The sequence below is a fragment of the Chamaea fasciata genome, unplaced genomic scaffold, assembly GCF_029207755.1.
Source record: "Chamaea fasciata isolate MVZ Bird 193981 ecotype frontalis unplaced genomic scaffold, bChaFas1.0.hap1 SCAF_25, whole genome shotgun sequence".
NCBI classification, from domain to species: Eukaryota; Metazoa; Chordata; class Aves; order Passeriformes; family Sylviidae; genus Chamaea; species Chamaea fasciata.
Window position 1 is genome coordinate 1,270,190 of NW_027094110.1, and position 21,363 is coordinate 1,291,552.

Genomic DNA, 21,363 nt, shown 5'->3' on the forward strand with positions numbered 1-21,363 from the left:
TCCTCCTGCCCCGCTCCAGAGCGGGACCCGCTGCCCAGGGGAGCGGCACCTTTGGCAGAGTATGGGGCCGGTTGGGGTCTTCCCCCCACGGTCTCGGTTTGGGAAGATGCTCCGCAAGGAAAACCCTGCTCCGGTGCCCTGCAAAGGCAGCCCGGGGCCGGTTGTGCCGGGGGGGACGGGCAGGGAGGGTTTGCAGGGCAGGTTTGCAAAAACAAGGTTCGGATCCTGCCCACCGCAGCTGTGCCCCCGCCCCGGGCCGGGCTGACTCACGGAGCTGCGGGTGCGGAGCCGGAGCGCGGCTATTTCCGTGCTCCCCCTGCAATCCCCGCTCCTCCGGCTGCGCTGTCAGGCACCTCAGCACCCCCGCCGCCTCTATTCTTAGCAGCTAATAGCTGAAATAATTCCTTTTGTCTCTCCCGCGCTGTTGGCTCCTCGGATCGCCCCCACAGGCGCTGGCGGCGCTGGGGAAGCGGCCGGGGGTCCCGGGGGTGAGGGCAGGGTCCCTGTGCCAGCCGGGGCTTGTGCTGGGGGCTCGGCACCCCGAACACCCCACCCCGACTCCAACACGGGCCACTTTGGAGCAGCTGGGATGTTCGTGCGGTGCCACCTCTTAGAAAAGGATTCTGGCTCTTCCGGCTGGGTTTCTTAGACTTCACCGGAAAAATTCCAGGTTTTCAGAGGGAGGGCCGGGTTTTCACCTGCGGGCTCCCGTTTCAGTGCCTGCTCTGCGCCGTGGGCTGGGTTCGCACCGAGAAATGCGAACGCTCCATGCAAATGTGAGTCCCCAGTGCCAGCACCGCCGTGCCAACACATCCCCGACAGCGCCCGGGAACGATCCCACACCTCTGGCAGCGCCGGCTTTTGATCTCGGCACCAGCTGTTCCACACAATTCCCCTGAAGCACCTCCCGAGGGGGGCTGTGAACCCCCCACCCCGCTCTTTGTGGGACTGTTAGCTGCGCACACCCAAACAGACGCACCGAAGCGGCTTTAAAATTCTTTGGGAAGGGGTTTATTGCTCTTTATCTGCCTGCTGCTCTTCCTCCTGCTGCTTGGGATCGCAGGGAGAGCAGCAGAGCGTTCCAAATGGAAAAGGTGCCCAGAGGAGCTGTGGCTGCCCCTGGATCCCCGGCAGTGTCCCAGTCCAGGCTGGACAGGGCTGGGAGCAGCCTGGGACAGTGGAAGGCGTCCCTGCCCATGGCAGGGGGTGGCACTGGATGAGTTTTAAGGTCCCTTCAACCCAAACCTTTCTGTGATTCTGCTCGGCTGGTAAAGTAAGGACTCACTTCCATTTCTCTGGAATTCACTAAAGAAGCTTGTCTGGAAAACAACAAACCTTTCGGAAAAAAACCCAAAACCTGAATGTTTGTTGTGACTCTGCCCCTCACTGAGGCTGTGTTTTGTAAGGACGAGTTATCACGGACAAATCCAACAAGAGCTCCCCCACATCAGCACTTGAAAAACCGACTATTCTGCATTTTAAAGGAGCTTTTAAGCCCCCTGGGCTGGTAAAGGGAACAAACTTTTCCATTGCCCCGTCCACCTTTGCCCGATTCTTTGCTCCTTCCGTTCGTGCCCGGCCACTCCCGAGGGGATGTGCCAAGGCTCCCCTTCCGTGGCTGCCGAGGTCGAGGGGTTACAGATTTACAGCTGCCCGGACTTGCTCCGGCCCGGGCAGGAATTCGCTTGGCAAAAACGAGGCCTTTGGATTATTTATCTCAGCCTTTCAGTTAAACAGGAACATGCCCTGATTTTAACAATCGCGCTTCCTGCGCTGGGGGAAGGTGTGGCCGATGGCATTTAAACCGAAACCCGAGCCAAGGCTTCCCCGGCGGGAAGCTGGAAGTGCGGCCAGGAGGACCACGAGGGTTTCCTTCAGCACTCAAAACACCGAAAGCCTCCCCCAGGTTGTTTGATCACCCCCGGCAGCGATAACGATGAGGTTTCGTTATGATGATGTGCACGAGGGTGAGATCTGGGGACAGTCAGGTTCCACATGTTGGTGCTTTTAAGGCCATCGCAGCGTGACAGCAGAAAACGGCACGGGGGACGCTGGAGAACTGAGGATGAACCTTTAGCTGTAGCCTGGCACAGCAGCACTGCAAGCCCAAACTCCCCCTGGAAGGTGAGGAATCGCTCCCTGATCCTTCAGTGGGGCTGAGGGAACTGTCAGTGACAGCCCGGAGGGTCAATCCCCAGCCTCCCTCCTCAAAAAAGGGTATTTTCCCCAAACATCCAGCCCGAGCCATCCCAGCTCTAAGTCCTGAAATCTTGTTCAGCACTATAAAAACTCCTTATTTATTTTATTAATCAGCACTGTAAGCACTCAGGGCCCAGCTGTGATCAGCCAGGGGGTCACGCCCACTTTTGGAAGAGATTCCTACCCTGCCATTCCAACAGTGACACTGATCTCTCCTGTCCCAGATCACAGCCATGGATTATTCCCATTATTCCCATTTTCCAAGCCTGCTTTCTATCCCAGGACGTTGCATCCTCATAAGCAGTTCTTACAAAACCAAAGCTCTGCCTTCCACTTTTAAAGTCCGGAAGGAAAAGAAAAAAAGCTTAAAAAACACCCAAAAGCAGCACCAACACATGGACATGGGCTCCAGTTAAACCAGAAAAGCAGCCTAGATTTTTACAGTGGAACGTCAAAGATGTTCAAACCAAAACATACCAAATCCTGCCCAAGAGTGTCAGAAAATTACTTTATGTTTTTAGACCTCATCAGTCAGTTCTGAGGGCTGAAGATTTCTTACACAGCTGATTGTTCCCCAGTGCAGCACAGCTCTGAGTTCTTCCTGGGAGCCTGAGTGCCACCTGCAAGTACTTAGAGCCAGGTAAAGATAGAAACATTCCAGGCCTGGTGATTCTCAAAGGAAAGCACACCATAAAATAAACGCATTTCCCCTGAAAGCGACCAGAAAGAGTCATTTGAAATAAATCAAAGTTGGCTTCACCTCCTTAACGCGCCACAGGCCTGACAAAAGCGGTGTGAGCTGAAAGCATCAGTGAACTGCCCCATTTCTGAGGCTTCCCAGCGTTTTTCATCTCTCCCTGGTGTTTCATCTCGCTCTGTCACGTCTGGAGCTCCGTGCATCTCTCGAGGTGGCCTCTGCCTGCCTGCAAACCACCGGGGAAAAGTGGGAGCGCGGAAAATCCGCCCCAGCCCTGCATCTCGGGGCCCCTGAGAGAATGGGGGTGACTGAAAACCTCAGCAAACCCCGGCCTGCCTCGGGGGGCGACTCATTTCAGGAGCCTGCGCTCGCTCCCAGTCATTAAGGAAGGAGTTAATCCCTGCAGCTTTGGCCACAAAGTGGATGTGTAAGGCCTGGCTGTCCCATGGGCTGGATTGCATAAGAAACCGTGTATTGTGGCATTTAGTTGATCATGCACTACTTCTTCTGGTCACATGGAGGCTTGATTTCCCCTTGCAGCAGCTACTACAGACTTTTTACATTTCTCGTGCTGGTGTCTGCTCAGTTCACCGCGGTCACCCCCTTCACCCCACGGCACAGCCTGCGCTGCTCACCCAGCCCTGACCCACGGGACCTCAGTCCATTTTTTGTAGGATCCCACTGGAGGAACCGGGCGCTTGTAATTTTTCTCATTTGTGTGTGTGCGTAACAGGTGTCATTTTCAGTGTAGTACAGACAAATCCCAAAATAGCTCAGGCTCTTCAGACGCTGCGAGGAGAAAAAAAAAAAAAAAATCGTGGTTACTTCAGCTCTGGTTGTAGTGAAAAGCCCAAACGCTCGCAGCCGGCTCTGAAGTCGGAATTAAAATGGCAGACGAGGAGTGGAGCAGGGATCTCTCTGCATTCCCTCTTTCCTGACGGACTGCTCCTCGCTGCTCTGTGTGTGCACATCAACTCCCTCACAGCGCTGCCTCTCCATCAGCTTCCCCGATTCCCAGGAGCTGCACCTACCACGGATCCTCCTCCTCCACACTTCCCGGTGCTGGCAGAGCTCTGCTTCCCCTGCCGGGTGCCGGGGCTGGCCGGAGGCACCGGAGTTATCCGAGGGGTTTGGGGGGCAGAGGAGAGGAGAGAGCGTGCAGCTGCAAAAGGCTCCTTGCCTGGGGATGGATGATGCCTGCTGTGCTGAAATGCAGAGCTGTCTGTGGACTGTCTTTGTCGGGGATTATTGGATTCTGGTGACTCCAGGAGCGCAGTTATTAGTTCCCCTGCCTACGCCAAGCGTTTTGAATCTGTGTGTGTGATAACACTTATTAATACTGCTCAGATTAAGAAGATCCTATGGCTTTCCAGCACTTTCAGCACCTTATCTCACACCATGCATCTGCCCAGCAGCTGAAGCACGCTCAGATCAGTGTCTTGGCCAGCAGAGCAGGGGCTTGTGGGGCCAGCAACAGCCTCCTGCCCCCAAGTCCTGCGTTTGTTAACAGCAGCAGCTCCTCCTAAGCTGCCTTGTGCTTCAGGGGATCTGCCTGCTGAGGATTTGCAGGACGTGGGCCTAAAATATTTTATTTCAGGAAGTCAAGCAGTGGTTCCTGTCACCGAAACAGTTAATCAGAAAGCACCAACTCTCCACTGCAACGTGTGTGTGAGTGCACGTGTTTTTGTTTTTTTAGAGCCAGCAAGATTTGCTTTGGTTTTTTTAAAGCAGAAAACACCAAAAAAAGTTGGCTGTGGTTTCAGCTGCTATCGCTCGAGATTTGTACTGCTGACTACCAATCCTAAAAGAGTTAACCTGGTAAGTATGACTCAGAAGCAGAGAAGGAGATGCGAGGCTGCGAGCCGGGGAGGAAGCGCAGAAACAAGAGGTGAGGAACAGAATAATTGCCAAAAAAAGGTGCAGAGTCCAAGAGCGACGTTCCCTCCGGTCTGCCTGGCCCTGGCACCGCTGGCACGGGCTCCCTGGAAAGCTGCAGTTCCGCTCTTATAACACAAGGAGCAGGCTGGAGAATTTAGAGCTGCGTCACAGAGCTCAGCGAGAGAGTGAGAGAGCAAGCTCCGTCGACAGGTCTACCAGCAACAGCCCTGCTGCAGCAAGAGGGGAGAGAGGCAGCAAGAGAGGCAGAGAGGGCTCCAAGGAAGAGAAGTGGCACCCAACACCACGGACTGGGCTCCTGCCACCATCCACTGCCATTTGCACCTCGGACTCGGGCTCGCCTGGCGTAGGAGGCTTCGCCCATTGACGATGCTGGAGACCCGGCGCGCTTAATCCCACGGGGAGGGAGAGTGGGCAGACACCGAAAGGGTTAACGGGAAGGAAATTTCTGGAACCTTCTCTTCTGCGGCGCTCCAGAGCGAGCGGAGGGCTGAGGACTGCGCAGATGGTGCACGGGCACGGCTCCTCGGTCCGGTTCGTCTCCCTCACGTACGTACCCTTTGATCAGGATGGGGCTGGAGCTGCAGCCACGTATTCGGATTATTTGCAGGGCGTCCCTTTCCCCCGGCGTCCCCAAGTTCGGATCCCAAAGTGCCTTTATTATTATTTTGGCTGGGCAGGATCGCTCTGTTCTGCGTCAGAGCTGTTTTCTCAATGGAGCGACGGCACAGGTTGTACTAATGTCACTCCTGCCGGCATTGCTGTACTGCAGAGGAGGGTAGTAGTCGTGGGGGAGAGATGACAACTTTGCAAAGACTGCTGTTTTCCCGGTTTGTCTGGGCTTTTTCTCCCCCCCCCGTGTCCCTGGAGGCTGGCATGTCGGCGAGGGGTCGGTGCAGGGGTTAACGGGCGCCCCGCGACTCGGAGCTCGGAGGTTTGTCACTGCGTAGTTCGCGAAGTGGCAAACCGTGACGCAGTGATCATTGCAGGGCACGTCGTCCAGTTTTTAAAAGCACTGGGGACAGGTAGACGGGTGCCTTTCCAGACGCTTCCACACCAGCTGAAAGGGGTTAAAGATGAGTCGAGCCGGGGAAGCGAGCATTTAGGGATTAAATGTCATCATTTTGGCGTTGGAAAGTTGTTTACCTTGCTCTCTCGGTGTCTCCATGCTGGCAGGCGGCCAGCTCACATGTGATAGTCTTCCCTGGACTGCTGCATCATTAACGAGAGCCAGCGCCGGCTCCCATTGGCCGGGGAGGGCGCAGCGCCGGGGCCGCGCCGCCATTGGGCGCGCCGGGGATGGCAGGTGGAGCGCCCGAGCCCATTGGCCGTGCGCGGGTGTCAGCGGAGCGGCCGTGCCGCGGGGCTGCGCGCTGCCCTCCGCCCGGTGACCACTGCCCGTTCCCTGCCTGCTCCCTGCTCCCTGCTTCCCATCCCCTGCCTGCTCCCTGCTCCCTGCCCGCGGGTGTCAGCGGAGCGGCCGTGCCGCGGGGCTGCGCGCTGCCCTCCGCCCGGTGACCACTGCCCGTTCCCTGCCCGTTCCCTGCTTCCCATCCCCTGCCTGCTCCCTGCTCCCTGCTTCCCATCCCCTGCCTGCTCCCTGCTTCCCATCCCCTGCTTCCCATCCCCTGCCTGCTCCCTGCTTCCCATCCCCTGCCTGCTCCCTGCTCCCTGCTTCCCATCCCCTGCCTGCTCCCTGCTTCCCATCCCCTGCTTCCCATCCCCTGCCTGCTCCCTGCTTCCCATCCCCTGCCTGCTCCCTGCTCCCTGCTTCCCATCCCCTGCCTGCTCACTGCTTCCCATCCCCTGCTTCCCATCCCCTGCCTGCTCACTGCTCCCTGTCCGCGGGTGTCAGCGGAGCGACGGTGCCGCGGGGCTGCGCGCTGCCCTCCGCCCGGTGACCACTGCCCATTCCCTGCTTCCCATCCCCTGCCTGCTCACTGCTCCCTGCCCGTGGGTGTCAGTGGAGCGGCCGTGCCGAGGGGCTGCCCGCTGCTCTCTGCCCACTGCCCACTGCCCTCCTCCCTGCTTCCCATTCCCTGCCTGCTCCCTGCTCCCTGCTCGTGTCAGTGGTCCGGCCATGCTGAGGGGCTGCCGACTGCCCTCTGCTCAGTGTCCACTGCCCGCTGCTCAGTGTCCATTGCCCGCTGCCCGCCACGCTGCTCCGTATTCCCTATTCCCTGCCTGATCCCTGCTCGCGGGTGTCAGCAGAGTGGCCATGCTGAGGGCTGCCCTCTGCCCACTGCTTGCTCCCTGCCTCCCTTTCCCTGCCTGCTCCTTGCTCCCTGCTCCGTGCTTGCTCCCTGTCTGCAGGTGTCAGAGGAGTGGCCGTGCCAGCCTGCCCTCTGTCCACTGCTCCTTGCTCCCTGCTCCTGCCGGCTCGTGTCAGCCGAGTGTCCGTGCAGCACAGCCAGCAGCAGGCTCCTGTCCTCTGCCCGCTGCTCCCTATTCCCTGCCTGTTCCTGCCTGCAGTGTCAAACCTGAACGTTCATCCCAGCACTCCGAGTAGCAGCAGCTGCCCCTGCCCTATTCCCTGCCCGTTCCCCTGTTCCCCCTGCTCCCTGCCCGTTCCCTAACTTCTCCCTGCCCATTCCCCATCCTGCTCTATGGCTGCCCCCTGCCTGCTTCCTGCCCAATTGCTGCCCATTCCCTGCCTGCTCCCACCTCTGCCCACTGCTCCCTTCCTGCTCCCTCCTCCCATCCCGCTCCTGCTCCCTGCCCACTGCCCACTCCCCGCCACCGGCCGCTCGCTCGGTGCCCACCTTGGATCCCGGGATGCCAAGTGTCCCTCGGGCAGCAGGCAGGACGGGAGCTGGTCCCTGCTCGGTGTTCTGGGTGCAGCCTTTCACCCATGGGTGCTCCCGGGAGTTCTCGTTTCGCCGTCCGGTCGTGATGATGACGTGTCAGAGCCGCAGCTCACGGTGCAGGGGAAAGTACTGGGGTTCAGGGCTTTTCTCCTTGCTTCCTTCTCCCTTGTGAGGTGCTGGAGTGTTGGCAGCACTGTGAAAGGCTTGGAGAAGGGACCGCACCTGGAAATTATGTAGTGGGAATAGTTAAAGAAATGAAAACGACTCTTGCCCAAACTCAGCTTTTGTCTGCACAAGTGTGAGTTTGCCACAGGCTCGGTACCATCCCAGAGAGATGGAGACTGCCCTCAGTGATGGGTCTGTAAAGGTTTGCAAAGGAGCAAGAGGCTTAGAAAGCAAGGACGGAAGGATTGGGAAGGACTGGTCAAGGATGAATGGGAGACTGAGGGCAGAGTGCAGCTCCAGAGAGAGCACGAGGAACTGGAGAACACTTTACCCTCTTAACATTTACTGTACTATTTTTTCACCTCTCTTCTTAAAGCGACCAGCAATGAAGATGGCAGCTCTGCCTGGAAGTGCTGAGGACACAGCCAGCTTTGAGCTTGGTCCTTCTGGCCGAGGAAGTCTCCCGATTATGCAGTGGAGTGGTAACTTTGCTTTCTCATACAACAGGGACCATTATTCCATAGCCTTTCATCATCCTGAGGCTTACCCAAGTTTCAGGATGTGCTAGCAGGAGCCTTTAATCTCTGTTACTCACTGGCTGACATCTCCAGCGTCAGGGTTGGTTGTTTAGCAACAACGGCTGGGCTCAGCACCGGCTCAGGCACCGCGCGGTCCCCATCGCCCGGGCTGCAGCCTGGCCTCTGCAGGGTGCTCTGGGAGACAGGGAGACAGGGAAGGGCTGGATTTGCACCCCGAGCGGAATTTCGGTGGTTTGGTCGCCAAGGCCGCAGGCGCTGCGGATTTTTCGCGACTCCGTCCTTTGCGCAGGGCCGCCATTTCCATCGGCAGTGCGGCGCAGGGACGGGCAGGGAAGCACCCACCAGACTGTACGTGCCACTCCCCACTTCCTCTCCCTCTTCCCCATCTCCATCTTTCCTCCTTCCCCCCCTTTTTTCCTCCAGATTCCGTAGGGAATTTCAGCCTCTTACTGCAGTCATCACAACCCCTCCTGACTCACTGCCTTCGCTGGCTGTAGCTGGCTCCCTCGGAGCATCCTTGCCTCCCGCAGCGCCAGAGCCGCAGAGCAGGGGAGCAACAGGAGCAGCAGCCACCACGGTGGTCCCTGCAGCCAAACAGACAGGCATAAATACACACACACACGACAACGGTCCCAGGCAGCTGTGGAAGGGATTTTGTACGGCCAGGAGCTGGACTAAGGCACGATGCTGGGTTGTGTGGACGATGGGTGGGTTGAGTCTGTTTTCCCGAGTGTTGGTTGCATGGACAACTCTTTGCGGTTTTCCCCATCGCAGCTGTGGGGTGGAGAAGCCCTTACTTTGTAAAGCTGGTGCTGTTTTACGGCTTTCAAGGAGGTGCTACTGGCTGCTGAGCGTGTTCGGCGTAGGAATGGATTTGGTTTGACTCCTTTCGCCACCATGTTTTGGGCACAGCGATGGTTTATCTGTGCCTAGAGGCAGGGAGGGTAAGGAGACGGATAAAAGAGGAGTTATTTCAATGTTAAACTTCAGCTGTAAATCTCATTACTCAGGAATTGAGGTTACTGTCAGCAGGTAAATCTGTGGGACTGGCAGGAAACAAGGCTAAGGAGGGGAGATGGCATATTTCTGTAGGACAGCAGTGATTGTGTGCACAGGGATGTCACCGTCACCGTGAGCTGTACCCGGGTAACTGCTCCGTGGTCGTTCTCTGCACAGTGCGGCAAAAGGACCGGGGAGAGCTGCCATTCCCCCCTCCCTCTGACACTTGTGTGTGTGTGACACTGCGTGAGCTGATTCATTCTCCTGTATCTGGGTTTCCCCGCTCTGGGGAGTGGGGTTTGCTCTGCCTCGGCCTTGGTGCAGCATCGTGACGCAGCGCTCGGTACCACGCCGACAAAACACGCGCAATTTTCTCGGCCGCTCTGACCGCTCGGGGACTGCGGGACTTGGGGAGGGAAGGGCAGGATTTCACGTGCCCACAACAGAATTTTAAAAGCATTACCTCTTCTTGTCTGCTAGTGAAGGAAGGCTCTGTGAGGGATGAGACAGCCATGATCTCCTCCTGCACTTGTTTTGCTGATGGTCATGTTACATCTGTGACGCAGACGAATTTTGCTGTTGGTTCCTTGTCGGTGCTTTAGGGAGTGGAGCTGATGGAGGCACAAGCTCGAATATGGTTAGAAACATTCATTTCATGCTGATGCGAGGAGTTTGCACCACACCTGAAGGGTCAGGGGTATCAGATCCACCCAGTGACCCCCCCCCCCCAGATGGGGAAGGAATTGGGATGAGCCCCAGAACCCCTGGCCATTTTGCTGCTCACAGAGCAGGCTCGGAGCCCGCAGCGCTGCTGCTGCTGCTGTTCATTTCCATGTTATACAAATACAGCATTGGGCTCTGTGTCAGGAGCTTTCTGATGCTGTGAGAAGCTTAAAGTCTACAAGCAAATGTTTTTCTTTTCTTATTTGGGAACATTCATTAAAACATCTAAATGCCGAGTGTTCTACCCTCTCTCCTCTGACAAATCTCTCCCAGACCTATCCAGAAAATTCAGTGCTGCTGCGTAGGATTCGTAAAACTTTATCATGGTGTTTTCTTACAGTTTAATATGGGTATGGCTGGGGGGGAGAGTAAGATTTAATTTGGTTAACTATCTGTAATGCTGATGTTAATGGACAAGGATGTAGGCAAGAGATAGGAGTTGTCCACATCCTCTTTATCTCTGTATACAGACAGCTCCAAGCCCAGGCTGTGAGGAAAAAAGGGAATACTCCATCCCATCCTTACCCACCCAAACAACTTCGATGCAAGGGCAGCCGTAGAAAAGGCCAAGCTGGAATGTCACAAAATGGTTCCACCAGCCCTGAGAGATGCCAGTGCCGTTTATCCTGGCACAGCTCCGAGAGCGGCACCGCGAGCCGCCTGCTGCAAGGTCATTCCCCTGACTCATGGTCAGCAACCAGTTGGTTCAGGAACTCCCAATCTACTTCTCCTGCAACTGTGCCCATGCCTGAACCTGGAGGGGGCCTGAAAATTACCATTACTGCAGCAGTGGGGGCACTGAGCCCAAAACTAGCTCCAAAAAAATCCCGTGTCTCTGAAAGATTTTAAAATCCCTATCTGTAATTTGTTTCTTTGCTAGCTCCAAAAACTTTCCACCAGTTCCCCCATCCCCTTTCCCCCAAGATTTCCTCTGGACTGCTGGGGACCAGGAGTGATGTGTATTTAGGGACTCACACTCTGTTCTAGGAAGAAAACCTCAGTGTATATTTGCATTTCTGTAGCTATCAGGTGGACTCTGCAGGCTCCCCAAGCCTGCCAGGCCAGGGGTGTCTCTCAGGTGCTTTCAGTTTCAGATAGCTCAGGAGCTGTCCTGTCCCCTCCCAGGTTTCCTCATTTTTCCCTGGTGCTCCTATTTGCCCATCTCACTCGTATTTTGTTGCCTCAGGACAACACCAGCCATGGATATGCTCAGGGCTGGCTCTGGTTGTGTCAGCCTCCCCAGGCAGCAGAGGAGTGGTTAATGCCTCTGAGCAAAAGAATTTATTCAGTCCCCAACGTTCAGCCTGGGGGCACGTTCTGTGGACAGACAGGGACAGGGGGAGCAGAGCAGGCCAGGCAGGGCCACGAGCAGAGCCCTCCTGCCCCCAGAGCCGCCAGCCCTGGGCAGCCTGACCCTGCTCACCGTGAGCCTTCACTTTCCCCATCATTATTCCCTGGTTTCCAAAGGGACAGAACCTGGCTGCCAATCCCCCACGCCAGTGACAGCTCCTCGCCCACAGGGAGGCAGATGTGATGGCTCGTCTGCTAAAAACTGAGCCAACACACTGTGATTCAGCCCTCCAGCTTTCCAAGGAAGAGCTATTTCTGAGTGGAGCTCATCTCTTCAGCTCCCCCCACAAACACTCAGGAGTCCAACAACAGCCACTGGGCTTGCATTTGGATATCCAGCTCACATGCTGCCCAAACACTGGCAGTGGCTCTTGGACGCACGGTGATATTTCAGGGATGGAATGATGGAAATCCTGGGAACAGGGACAGAGCAGCAGCTCCTGTGCCTGGGGGAGTCAGCCAGGAGTGTCTGGTCAGTGCTTTTCTCCAGCTGTTTTGCCAGGTCCTTGTACTGCAGGCAGTGAGTGTTAAACTAAAGGCTTGTTTTCAGATGCCTGGCTGAAAGGCAGGTTATACTTCAGTGAACATCTGGCTGGGTTTGTTTCCTTATGCTCCTCCCTGGCACAGGACATTCTTTTGTCTCTTGAATGACACAAAAGAAAAATATGGCTTCCCTTGCCATTACCTGGAGGAGCTGGAGCAGTGGTGTTGGGGGAACACCATGTTCCTGAACCGACTGCACAAATCACAACAATCATCTCCCCGTGAGAGCTTTCAAGCCCTGCAATCAGCACTTTACATTCTAAAGTGATGCCTAGGTACAGGAGTTAGGAACAGAAAATGGCCTTTCTGGTTGCAGCTGCTGAGGTGGATCATTTTGTTTGAGTGGAGTGACTTTTGCAGTGTGCTGCCCACTCAGGCTGTGCAGGGCTAAATCCGATGAGTTTTCCTTCCTACTGCCCTTCCCTGACCTCAGGCATGGAAGTGCAGTGCTTTTCTCCCCCTGGGTGAGTTTGCCCAGTTTCGCCTCGCTGTTCCCTGGGAAATCTGGAATCCCCCACAGCATCCAGGGGTTCAGCAGCTCCTGTGCCCTCCAAACAGGCAGGGGGTTCGCCCAGGAACTCTGAGAGCAAAGCTGGAGGAAAACTCGGTGACTGCAGGCAAGTCAAAGCAATTTCAGATGAGCAGGGGGGATCCCAAGATGGGGAACTACAGCATGAATATCTCAGCCCAGCTCTAATGGTCACCAGCTAAAACAGACACTGCAGAGAGCTCTGACAGATTCCCCGCAACAGGAATCGAAATCGGTGACTCACATCAAGCAGGCCTGAGTGTCCCATTGCTGACAGTTAAAAGGGACACAAAGCTCCACAGGCTTTTACCCCCCTCCTGCCCCAGTGTTCAGCCTGCCTTGGGGTTTTGGGGAGGTTTCAGACACAAAGTGTCTGGCTTTGAACTCCATTTGTACGTCAGAGTAGGACTGAAGGAACAGGAATCCTGAAATTCGGGACTGTTAATGCAGAATTTGTACTGTGGTCGTAATGAAGGCAGAAAGTACCTCCCTTATGCTTTAAACTCGTGAAGGAAGTTTTTGCTGCCCATAAGAGCAGTGGCAGCTCCAGAGCCATCTCCTCGGCACAAATATCAGTTTCCCTAAGCAGTGCAGCCCCTGTCCTGCCTGCCCTCAGCCCAGGCTGCTGCTGCTGCCACACCAAGTGTTCCAGCCTGAGGACTGAGGCTCCCAGAGCAAGTCAGAGCACATTTGTCCACAGCTGACCCACGCAGCACCAGACCTGCACAACAAAGAGATGCAGTTACAGGCTCCCCCACGCCGAGGAGGCTCCTTTTGAAACCTTAGAAGTTCACTCATTTCCATTCCCCTTACAGGTCACCACTTGTACTGTCACACCCCTTGTCCTGCACCTGGCCTTGGGCTGATTCATTCCTTCACTGGCAGGATGATGCATCAAGCCCAGATTCTCAGCATGTAAAACAGGGATTATTTTCTCCAGGGGAGACCAGAGCCTGATGAACCCATGACTTTCACCCCCCGTGATGTGAAAATGGGAGGAAAAGATTTATGATGCACGCCGAGATCTGCTTTGCTTTCTGTAAAAGCCCCAGAATTGCCTTTCTACAGAAGGTGTAGGCTGTGAAAAATCAAGTCTGTGACATCCAGGCTTGCCTTGTTCCTGCAGACTGAAGGTCTCAGGGTAGAGAGGAAGTTCCCTTTCACATGGAAGGCAGGGATTCCCTTTTTGTCTTTGTCTCCTATGGAATGTATAAAGCACTGCGAAGTCCATGAAAGGCTTTGAGTTGCTCCTCTGAAAGAAGCTACAGAACAGCACTGCCACTACAACATCTGAAAAGGAGGAAAAGCACAGAATTACACTGTACTTTCCCCACTATTATTTATGGCAAAGTCCAGACCACTGTGACAAAGCCAAGGACAGGTGACAGCACTTCCTGGTCTCCACACAGCAAATGTTTGCGACCAGCACTGCTTCATTTTCTTCCCTGTGAGAGTGTGGAGGGGCTGGGATGGAATTCCCAGAGAAGCTGTGGCTGTCCCTGGATCCCTGGGAATGCCCAAGGCCAGGTTGGACACCCTGGAAGAGTGGAAGGTGTCCCTGCCCGTGGCAGGGGTGGCACTGGGTGAGCTTTAAGGTCCCAAACCACCCTGTGCTCCTGTTTTTCCTGCCCATGTGCACATTCCATGTGTGGCTCACAGCATCCTGAACTGCTCCTTCCTCCTGCCCAGACACTCTGGGAGCCTTGGAAAGGAGAGCACAGACAGATGTACCCTTCCCAAAACGTGTACCTGCACCTTGCCAAGAAGGGCTGGCACCTTCTGGGGAGCTTGTGAAGGCAACAGGACAAACTCCAGGTAGGCTGGAGGAGGAGGGGCAGCAGCATCTTAATTACGCTGAAGTGAAACCTGGTTTTATCAAAACTATAAATAATAAATGAGCCATTGGTCTTCATCTGCTGCATGATATTTCTGGAAAGGTTGGTCTCCTTTGCAGAGGGGAAGCTGTGCAGAGGTGTTCAGTCCTTCTAAGTCTGACACTTTGACACAAGTTCCCATTTTCGGCAGCACAAAATTAAGCACAAAATTCCCCCCAACTGTTTTTCAAAACCCTAATGAAGATTTCTTTGTAATGCCTACTACTGAGGGAAGGCAAAAGCACAGCACACGTCGCTGTGAGCCTGTTTCCCAGAGATGCTGCTGTGATCCTGTGATCTGTGCTGCACCTGCCTCTCCTCAGCAGCAACTCCTTGGTGCAGCTTTTCAGGAGTAAATCTCACCTGATAATAGAGGGTGCCTCATAAATAACTGTGCCAGCACGGCAGGCACTGGGGAGGGAACCTGCTTTCCACTCGTCTTTCACCCTGTTGCCCCAGATAATGGATTTAGAAACGACAGCAAATATCCAGACACAGGAATCTAGTCCAGTCATTTCCCCTCCCTCCACCCCTCTTTCTTGGAAGGACAAGCTGCTGCCTCTGAGCTTTCCCGCTGCCGCCTGGGAAGGTGCACCAGGATGGAGGCACTGGAGCAGATTTTTGGATGTGGTTATATACGTACACAGAGCTGCCAAAAACCCAGGGGCATCAATAAGTGAAACTGCAGTTGTGCTCCGTTCCATTTCACACTGGCCTCTGCTCCAGCACAGGTCAGACACTCATCCAAGGGTTGATACTCCTCAATTATGCATGTGTGGAGCAGTTCAGAGGCTTCTCAACACCCCCTCTGTTCCCTCTGCAGGTTAAGTGCACTGCTCAGCCCTGCTGCAGTTCCAGGAACCATCAGCCACTCATTTTCACACTCTCCTTCCTCGACGACTTCCACTGAACCATCTACAGTTCAATTTATGAACGTTCCCTTTTTGTTCTGACCCGCACTCAAAGGACTTTCAACCCAATTTATTTCCCTTCTGCCTGCGGAATTCAAAAGTTGCCTCACGAAAATCTGCAAGTCCTTGCTTATTTAAAGCACAGGGACTGCTGAAGCTCCATCAGGACACTCACATTTCCTTTCCCTGTCACAAGAAGCACCTGATCTGTCCTGAACTGTCTGGTCAGTGAGTGACAGAAAGCCAGAACACTCCCTGTCTTGGACAGAATGAGGTTTCTAGCCTGGTTTCATCTGCAGTGAAATGAAAAAAAAAGTGTTCCTGTACCACACAAACTTCCCACACTCACCCCATCGGCATCGTGCTCTGCACCAGCAAGAAATAAATCCTTGATCATCACTTGCTGGGAAGAACTTGAGTGCATTCCACCTGGCTAGGGCAGGAAACAACACTCACTGCCAGGCTGGGCGCTTTCCTCGCCACATTTTTAATTTCTCCTACACCCGCCTCAACCATCCACAAGATGCCACAAAAAAAAAAAAAAGCGTATCGATAAAGTAGCTAAGCCCAAGGTAACTGTCTTGCTGTCTAATAAAATTAAACACATGAATTTTTCTCTAGGTACGGTGGAGATGAAGGATTTTCTCCCTCAGCCTGCAGCCATGCACAAGATGTGTCTTCCTCTGGAAGCTGGTTTCACATGGTGGCTTAGATTTTCCCACTTTGTATCTAGCACCATTTGAAATCAGTGTTCTAGGAGCAAGAATTACAGCGTGGGAGGAGACCAGGCACCTGCTCACTTCAACAACATCCTCTGCTCCTCAGATCAGCCCCTTTCCCAAAGGTTCTTTTTTTTTTTTTTCTTTTTTTTTCTTTTTTTTTTTTTTTTTTTTTTGCCAGCCATCCACTCTGTAACATCATCTGATTTCTAGACACTTCTCCAAGCACTGTATGCACCCTCCCAAGGCAGGGCCACACCAGCACAGCCTCCTGCTCCTGTACTTCTGCTCAATAAACAATGGATATGAGTTCAAGTTGTCCAGAGTAAAGTGATCCGCAGGTTGCATGAAAACCAACGCGGTACCTCTTGTACCTCGACAGGCAGAGCATGTTTGATACCCCAAAAACCAGGATCAACGTTGCATTTACTGCCTCAGAGCACAAGGATTTCCACCCTCTGCTTGGGGACTCCGTCACCACAGGATTCTCATTCCACAGCTCTGCAAACACAGAAATTCCCTCCTACAAAGTGACCTCAAACACAGAAGGGCCTTCAGCAATCCCAAAATCCAGACTGGTTTGGGTTGGAAGGGACCTTAAAGATCATCCTGTTCCAAACCCCTGCCGTGGGCATCATGAAGATGCCACAGCACACACAGAACCCAACTCCTTTTCCCAGAATCACTCTCCAGCACACACAGAACCCAGCTCCTTTTCCCAGAACCATTCTCCAGCACACACAGAACCCAGCTCCTTTTCCCAGAACCATTCTCCAGCACACACAGAACCCAACTCCTTTTCCCAGAATCACTCTCCAGCACACACAGAACCCAGCTCCTTTTCCCAGAACCATTCTCCAGCACACACAGAACCCAACTCCTTTTCCCAGAACCATTCTCCAGCACACACAGAACCCAATTCCTTTTCCCAGAACCATTCTCCAGCACACACAGAACCCAGCTCCTTTTTTCTACAATAAGCTTTCCAGTTTGGTCCCTCCCAGCAATATTTCATTTCTCCATCCCTGCAGCCCAACCTCTAAAACGAAGCTGAACCCTTTTTTTGCCCTCCCTGCTGTCCACCAGCGTGTTCCCAGACACGGAAAAGCCGATCCCTGAGCGGATGAAGGTTTGATCAGAGCACTGAGCAGCCACCTCTAAAGAATGCATAGCTGCCATCTACAAGAGGATCCTTCTGTGAGCCAGGAAAACGTCTCTTACACAGGCTGACCGATTTCTCTTGGTGTTCAGAGTCTCAGTTTTTGTCTAGCACCATTTGAAATCGGTTATGATGTAGGGGGAAAAGCAACAGCAATGGGAAACTTCCTTCCCTCAGCCCCCAAGTCACAAACAAACACCACCCAGAGCACGGCCTGGCCTCCCCAACACCTCTGCTCTGCTGTTCTCTGCAGCTCCCCCACAGGCTGAACACCCTGCACTGAAGGAGGACAGTCTGCACCCCCTTCAAGTGAGGAGGGGATGCTTCCAGACACAGAGAAGCATCTCTTCCAACATAACTCAGCTTCTTCAACTCAAGCGAGCCAGGGCCTGGGTGTGACAACACAGCCACCCAACCTCCTGACCACTTTACTCCATGTGCTGTTTGTTTGCCTTAACCTGTTCTTTACACAGATGACTTTTTTTTTTCTTCCTTTTAAATAAAATTGTGTGCTCTATGCTCCTGGGCTGTGTCTCAGGTAGAGAGATCACCTGATTCCCTGCTGGACAACACCCAAGTGCTGCAAGTCTCTTCATTTCAGCCCCCAGCTCCCATTTTCACCACCCTCAGAAGTGTTTGGATTCAGAGAAATCAGAAGTATTTAGATTCAGAGAAATCAGATTTAGATTCAGAGAAATCAGAATGGTTTGGCTTGGAAGGGACCTTAAAACCATCCAGTTCCAACCCCAGCCATGGGCAGGGTTTAATTAATACCGATTTTAAAGTGTGACACTGAGAACCCACCAACCACTGTCACCTCACGTTATTTAACCCCAAACCAGGTAACTCTGGACCTGTTTCGTTACTCCCACTGCCCCTGCCACCAGCAGATGGCAACAACACGTTTTTATTCCATGCAGCCCTTCCCTTAGCACTGAGCTCACGTCTCTTTCATTATCAGGTCCAGACTCCAAAATGAAATAATTCATGCAGCACTGAGCTTTAGGAAAAACAGCACAGGACTCGTGACAATTAGGCCACATTAATTTGTAGTGCTGAAGTCAGAGCCACAGAATCTCAGAGCAGAATCCCAGAGTGGTTTGGGTTGGAAGGGACCTTAAAGATCATCACGCCCCACGCCCATGGGCAGGGACACCTTCCTCCAGAAACTCTGCTTATCCCATCAGCGCTCACTGCAAACCCAAACTCCGCAGTGTAAAGTTGTGCACTCTGCCACCGTTCCCACACCAACTCGCTTCTGAGCATCACAACCACAAACTGGAAAAGAAAAGCAGCATTTGAGGTTATTTTTTCTATTCCGCCCTCTGAAAGGCTTCGCTCTCTCAGGCTGCTGACCCCACACGAGGCTTTGCCACGGAAGTTCTGTACATTTCAAATGTCAGACTCACACAATTCCTAAATCCACTCTCCTTCACAGGCCACCTAAACCCACCAGAGCTGTATTCCCGAAGGATTTCTTTGTCACACACTAGCCAAAAGGACCCAAACACCCTCCGGGCTTTGCCTCAAGTGTTCCACCACAACAGCCCCAAGAGAAACTTCCTCATCTCCATCAACTTTTCACCAATTTTTCCAGGAGTAATTTTTTTTTTTCCCCCACTGTAAAATTTTGGAGGTTCTGGGAAATTCTCTGCAATTCTAAAAGGAAACCCCAAAAGGCGCTCAGCAAATTAAAACCCATCCCCTGCACTGCCACTGAGGAACTCTGTGCACAAACTGCAAACTTCGGCCTCAGCAGTTTCCACCTGATGTCTGGGACGTGAAAAATCATCTGGATAACACCGGGAAAAGAGCTGCTGCTGCTCGGCACAGTGATGAATGAAAGACAAACTGCTAAATAATTTAACGTTTTTATTTGGAACATTACAAATCGTCGCTAATCTTTACATCCGGCAAGAAGAATAAAAAGACGGCCAGTTTTTACAGTGATTTTACTTCTCAATTAATTACATTCCAGTGTATTTCAGCACGTTGCAGGTGCCACACAAAGCAAGCTGAGCTCCTGACCACCAGCACCACGCTCCGCCCCAGTCACACACCCCAGTGTTTACAAACAACCCTCAAAACGAGATATCAGCCAGGCCACCAACAGCAAATCCTCCCGCAGAGCCAAAGGCCCTTTTCTAATAACCACAGCCTGTTATGAACTCTAACAATACGGCTGCTGGGATTGTCCCAAAAAGCCCGACAAAGCCCTGAACGGTTCTGTGCCACTCCAACAATCTGTTGATGACAGGGAGAGCGGTGCCAAGCAGCCACAGAGCAGCCAGAGCAGTTTCAGTGCTGCCTCAGGCATCCCAAGCGAGGCTATTTGGGTTTTCTATGAAAATTAGAAGCTGTCTGTGTGCTGACGGTGAGATTCACGAAGCTAAAACCGGTTCTAGTTAAGATTTGGGGTTTGGTGAGGAATTAGAAGAAGCAGTGAGTCCCAGCTAATGGCAAACACCGTGGTGGGAGCTCCTGGAGTCAGGATCTGGACTAAACCTCTGAGGAACAAGCAGCAAACAAAAGACCACCACATCTACCAGCACTCACACAAACTGAACTGCTTTGGTTTGCCTTTAACATGGAAAGTGAGTGACAGGGAAAAGCTTCTGCTTCTAAATAGGAATCTGATGCTAAATCAGCTTTTCAGAGCTTGATTTAACATCCCAGTCTGCAGCCAGAGGTCAGAAATGTGGAATATGGGAGCTGAAGTAAGAAAGCAAGGAAGGTGGAACACAGCACCCGTTTCTATCCTTGAAAGCAACAGAAGATCTCCAGAACTGACACCAAGGCTCACTAAAAGCAAGCACCCCAAGGAACTTCCACTGTGCTCATGGCCACGACTGAGCTCTCAGCAGCTCCTTTAATTAGGGACCTCCTGTCAACAGGCAGGGGGTGCCTGTGCCACAGAATCCTTCAGTTTTCAGTTCCAACAAATCCGCTGCAGTCTTTGGGAGATTACAGCAAAGGATCAGAAATATATATGGCTTTTTTCTTCCTTCTCAAAAGCAAAGGAAAAGCTATAAAACTCTGATTTCAAGGCACGCTTTAATTGATTATATACACAGCAACCAACTTTGGCAGACAAAGAGGTAGAGTATTTAAGACCTTAATTGTGATGGTTTCCAAAAGACATCGCCTTCAAGGGCACCAGGCTCTTCAGGGGAATGAGCAACAACACATTTCAGAGTGCAAAGGGAACAACATTTACACCACCTCAACTGCGAAAAGGGACGGGAAGGACAACCAGGACTGAGTGAGCACAGAGAGAGGGGGACATTGGACAATCTTGTGCGGGCAAGGAGGGGGCACTGAGGGCAGCAGCAGCTGGCACTGGGACAGTGACAGTGACATTCCAGCACTCCCACAGGCTCTGGCATGCCACAGGTATTGCCTTTCCCCCAGCTCAGGCGCACAGGAGGACAAGGAGGGGCAAAGCAGGATCTGTCTGTGTCAGCTACATGCACACACACTTTTTAATCCTATCGAGCATCTCCTCCTGCAGTTCATCAGCAGAGCAAGACACAGCACAAGGGACCCGTGGGCAGCAACTCACTGAGAGGGCAAATCAATCATTCTCCAGCTCTGACAGGGATATTCCACTGCAAGGTCCCTCCCACCTCCCCCCAAAAAAAGGTCAGTCATGCTTTATACATCCTATATTCGGCAGAACTGGGGGTGCTCTCACGTTTCCTACAAACAGAAAAACAAGTCAAATCAGAGGTTTTACATGGCAAGAGGTTTTACATTCACACTGAAAGCACATCCTTAGTTTCAGCATTAAAGCCACAGGTAAAGTCACAAACTGGGTCATTCTTTAGCCTCTCTTCACCAACCAACTGCTGGACTGAGGAGATTTTAGCTTCATTCGGCTCCTGAACTGTCAGGAATGACCCAAGGAGCAGCAGAACCTTGGATCCAAAGGGATCACTTCAAGGGATGACTGATAATACCAAAAACTAACAGCAGAACAGTTAGATAATTCCCACAACTCCACCAGGTGCACCCTGAAATTCATTTTAATTACAGTGTGTTGTTTAGTACCATCTTTTCTAACCAGAAATGAAATATTAGTTCGTGTGGATTGTGATTCTGCAGTCCACTAACAGCAACTTTGCAATACTTAAACATACAAGAATTAAAATTCACAATGACATTCTTATAAATGTCCCAAGCTCTTGAATAACTCCTGTTTTGCTTTAACAAAAAACCCACCCCACACCAAACCTCGGTGCTATTACTCCAAG

The 21,363-nt window shown here is 52.9% G+C and overlaps 1 protein-coding gene across 6 annotated transcripts in view; it reads right to left on the reverse strand.

Annotated features, from left to right (window-relative positions):
* Window positions 1–488: 488 nt before the first annotated feature.
* LOC136300964 (membrane cofactor protein-like) overlaps window positions 489–21,363 on the reverse strand; it is a 29,488-nt gene continuing 8,613 nt past the window's right edge. For 4 of the 6 annotated variants that reach the window (XR_010723779.1, XM_066203724.1, XM_066203722.1 and 1 more), the window contains one exon: window positions 18,966–20,809. Coding sequence is in view for 2 of the 6 variants with exons in the window: in XM_066203722.1 (XP_066059819.1) it covers window positions 20,758–20,809 (52 nt within the window). In the remaining 4 variants the exon portion in view is untranslated. Of the gene's footprint in view, window positions 3,686–7,554; window positions 8,888–9,707; window positions 9,914–18,965; window positions 20,810–21,363 lie in introns of those variants that run through there. The other 2 variants (XR_010723780.1, XM_066203723.1) reach the window with 2 other exon arrangements.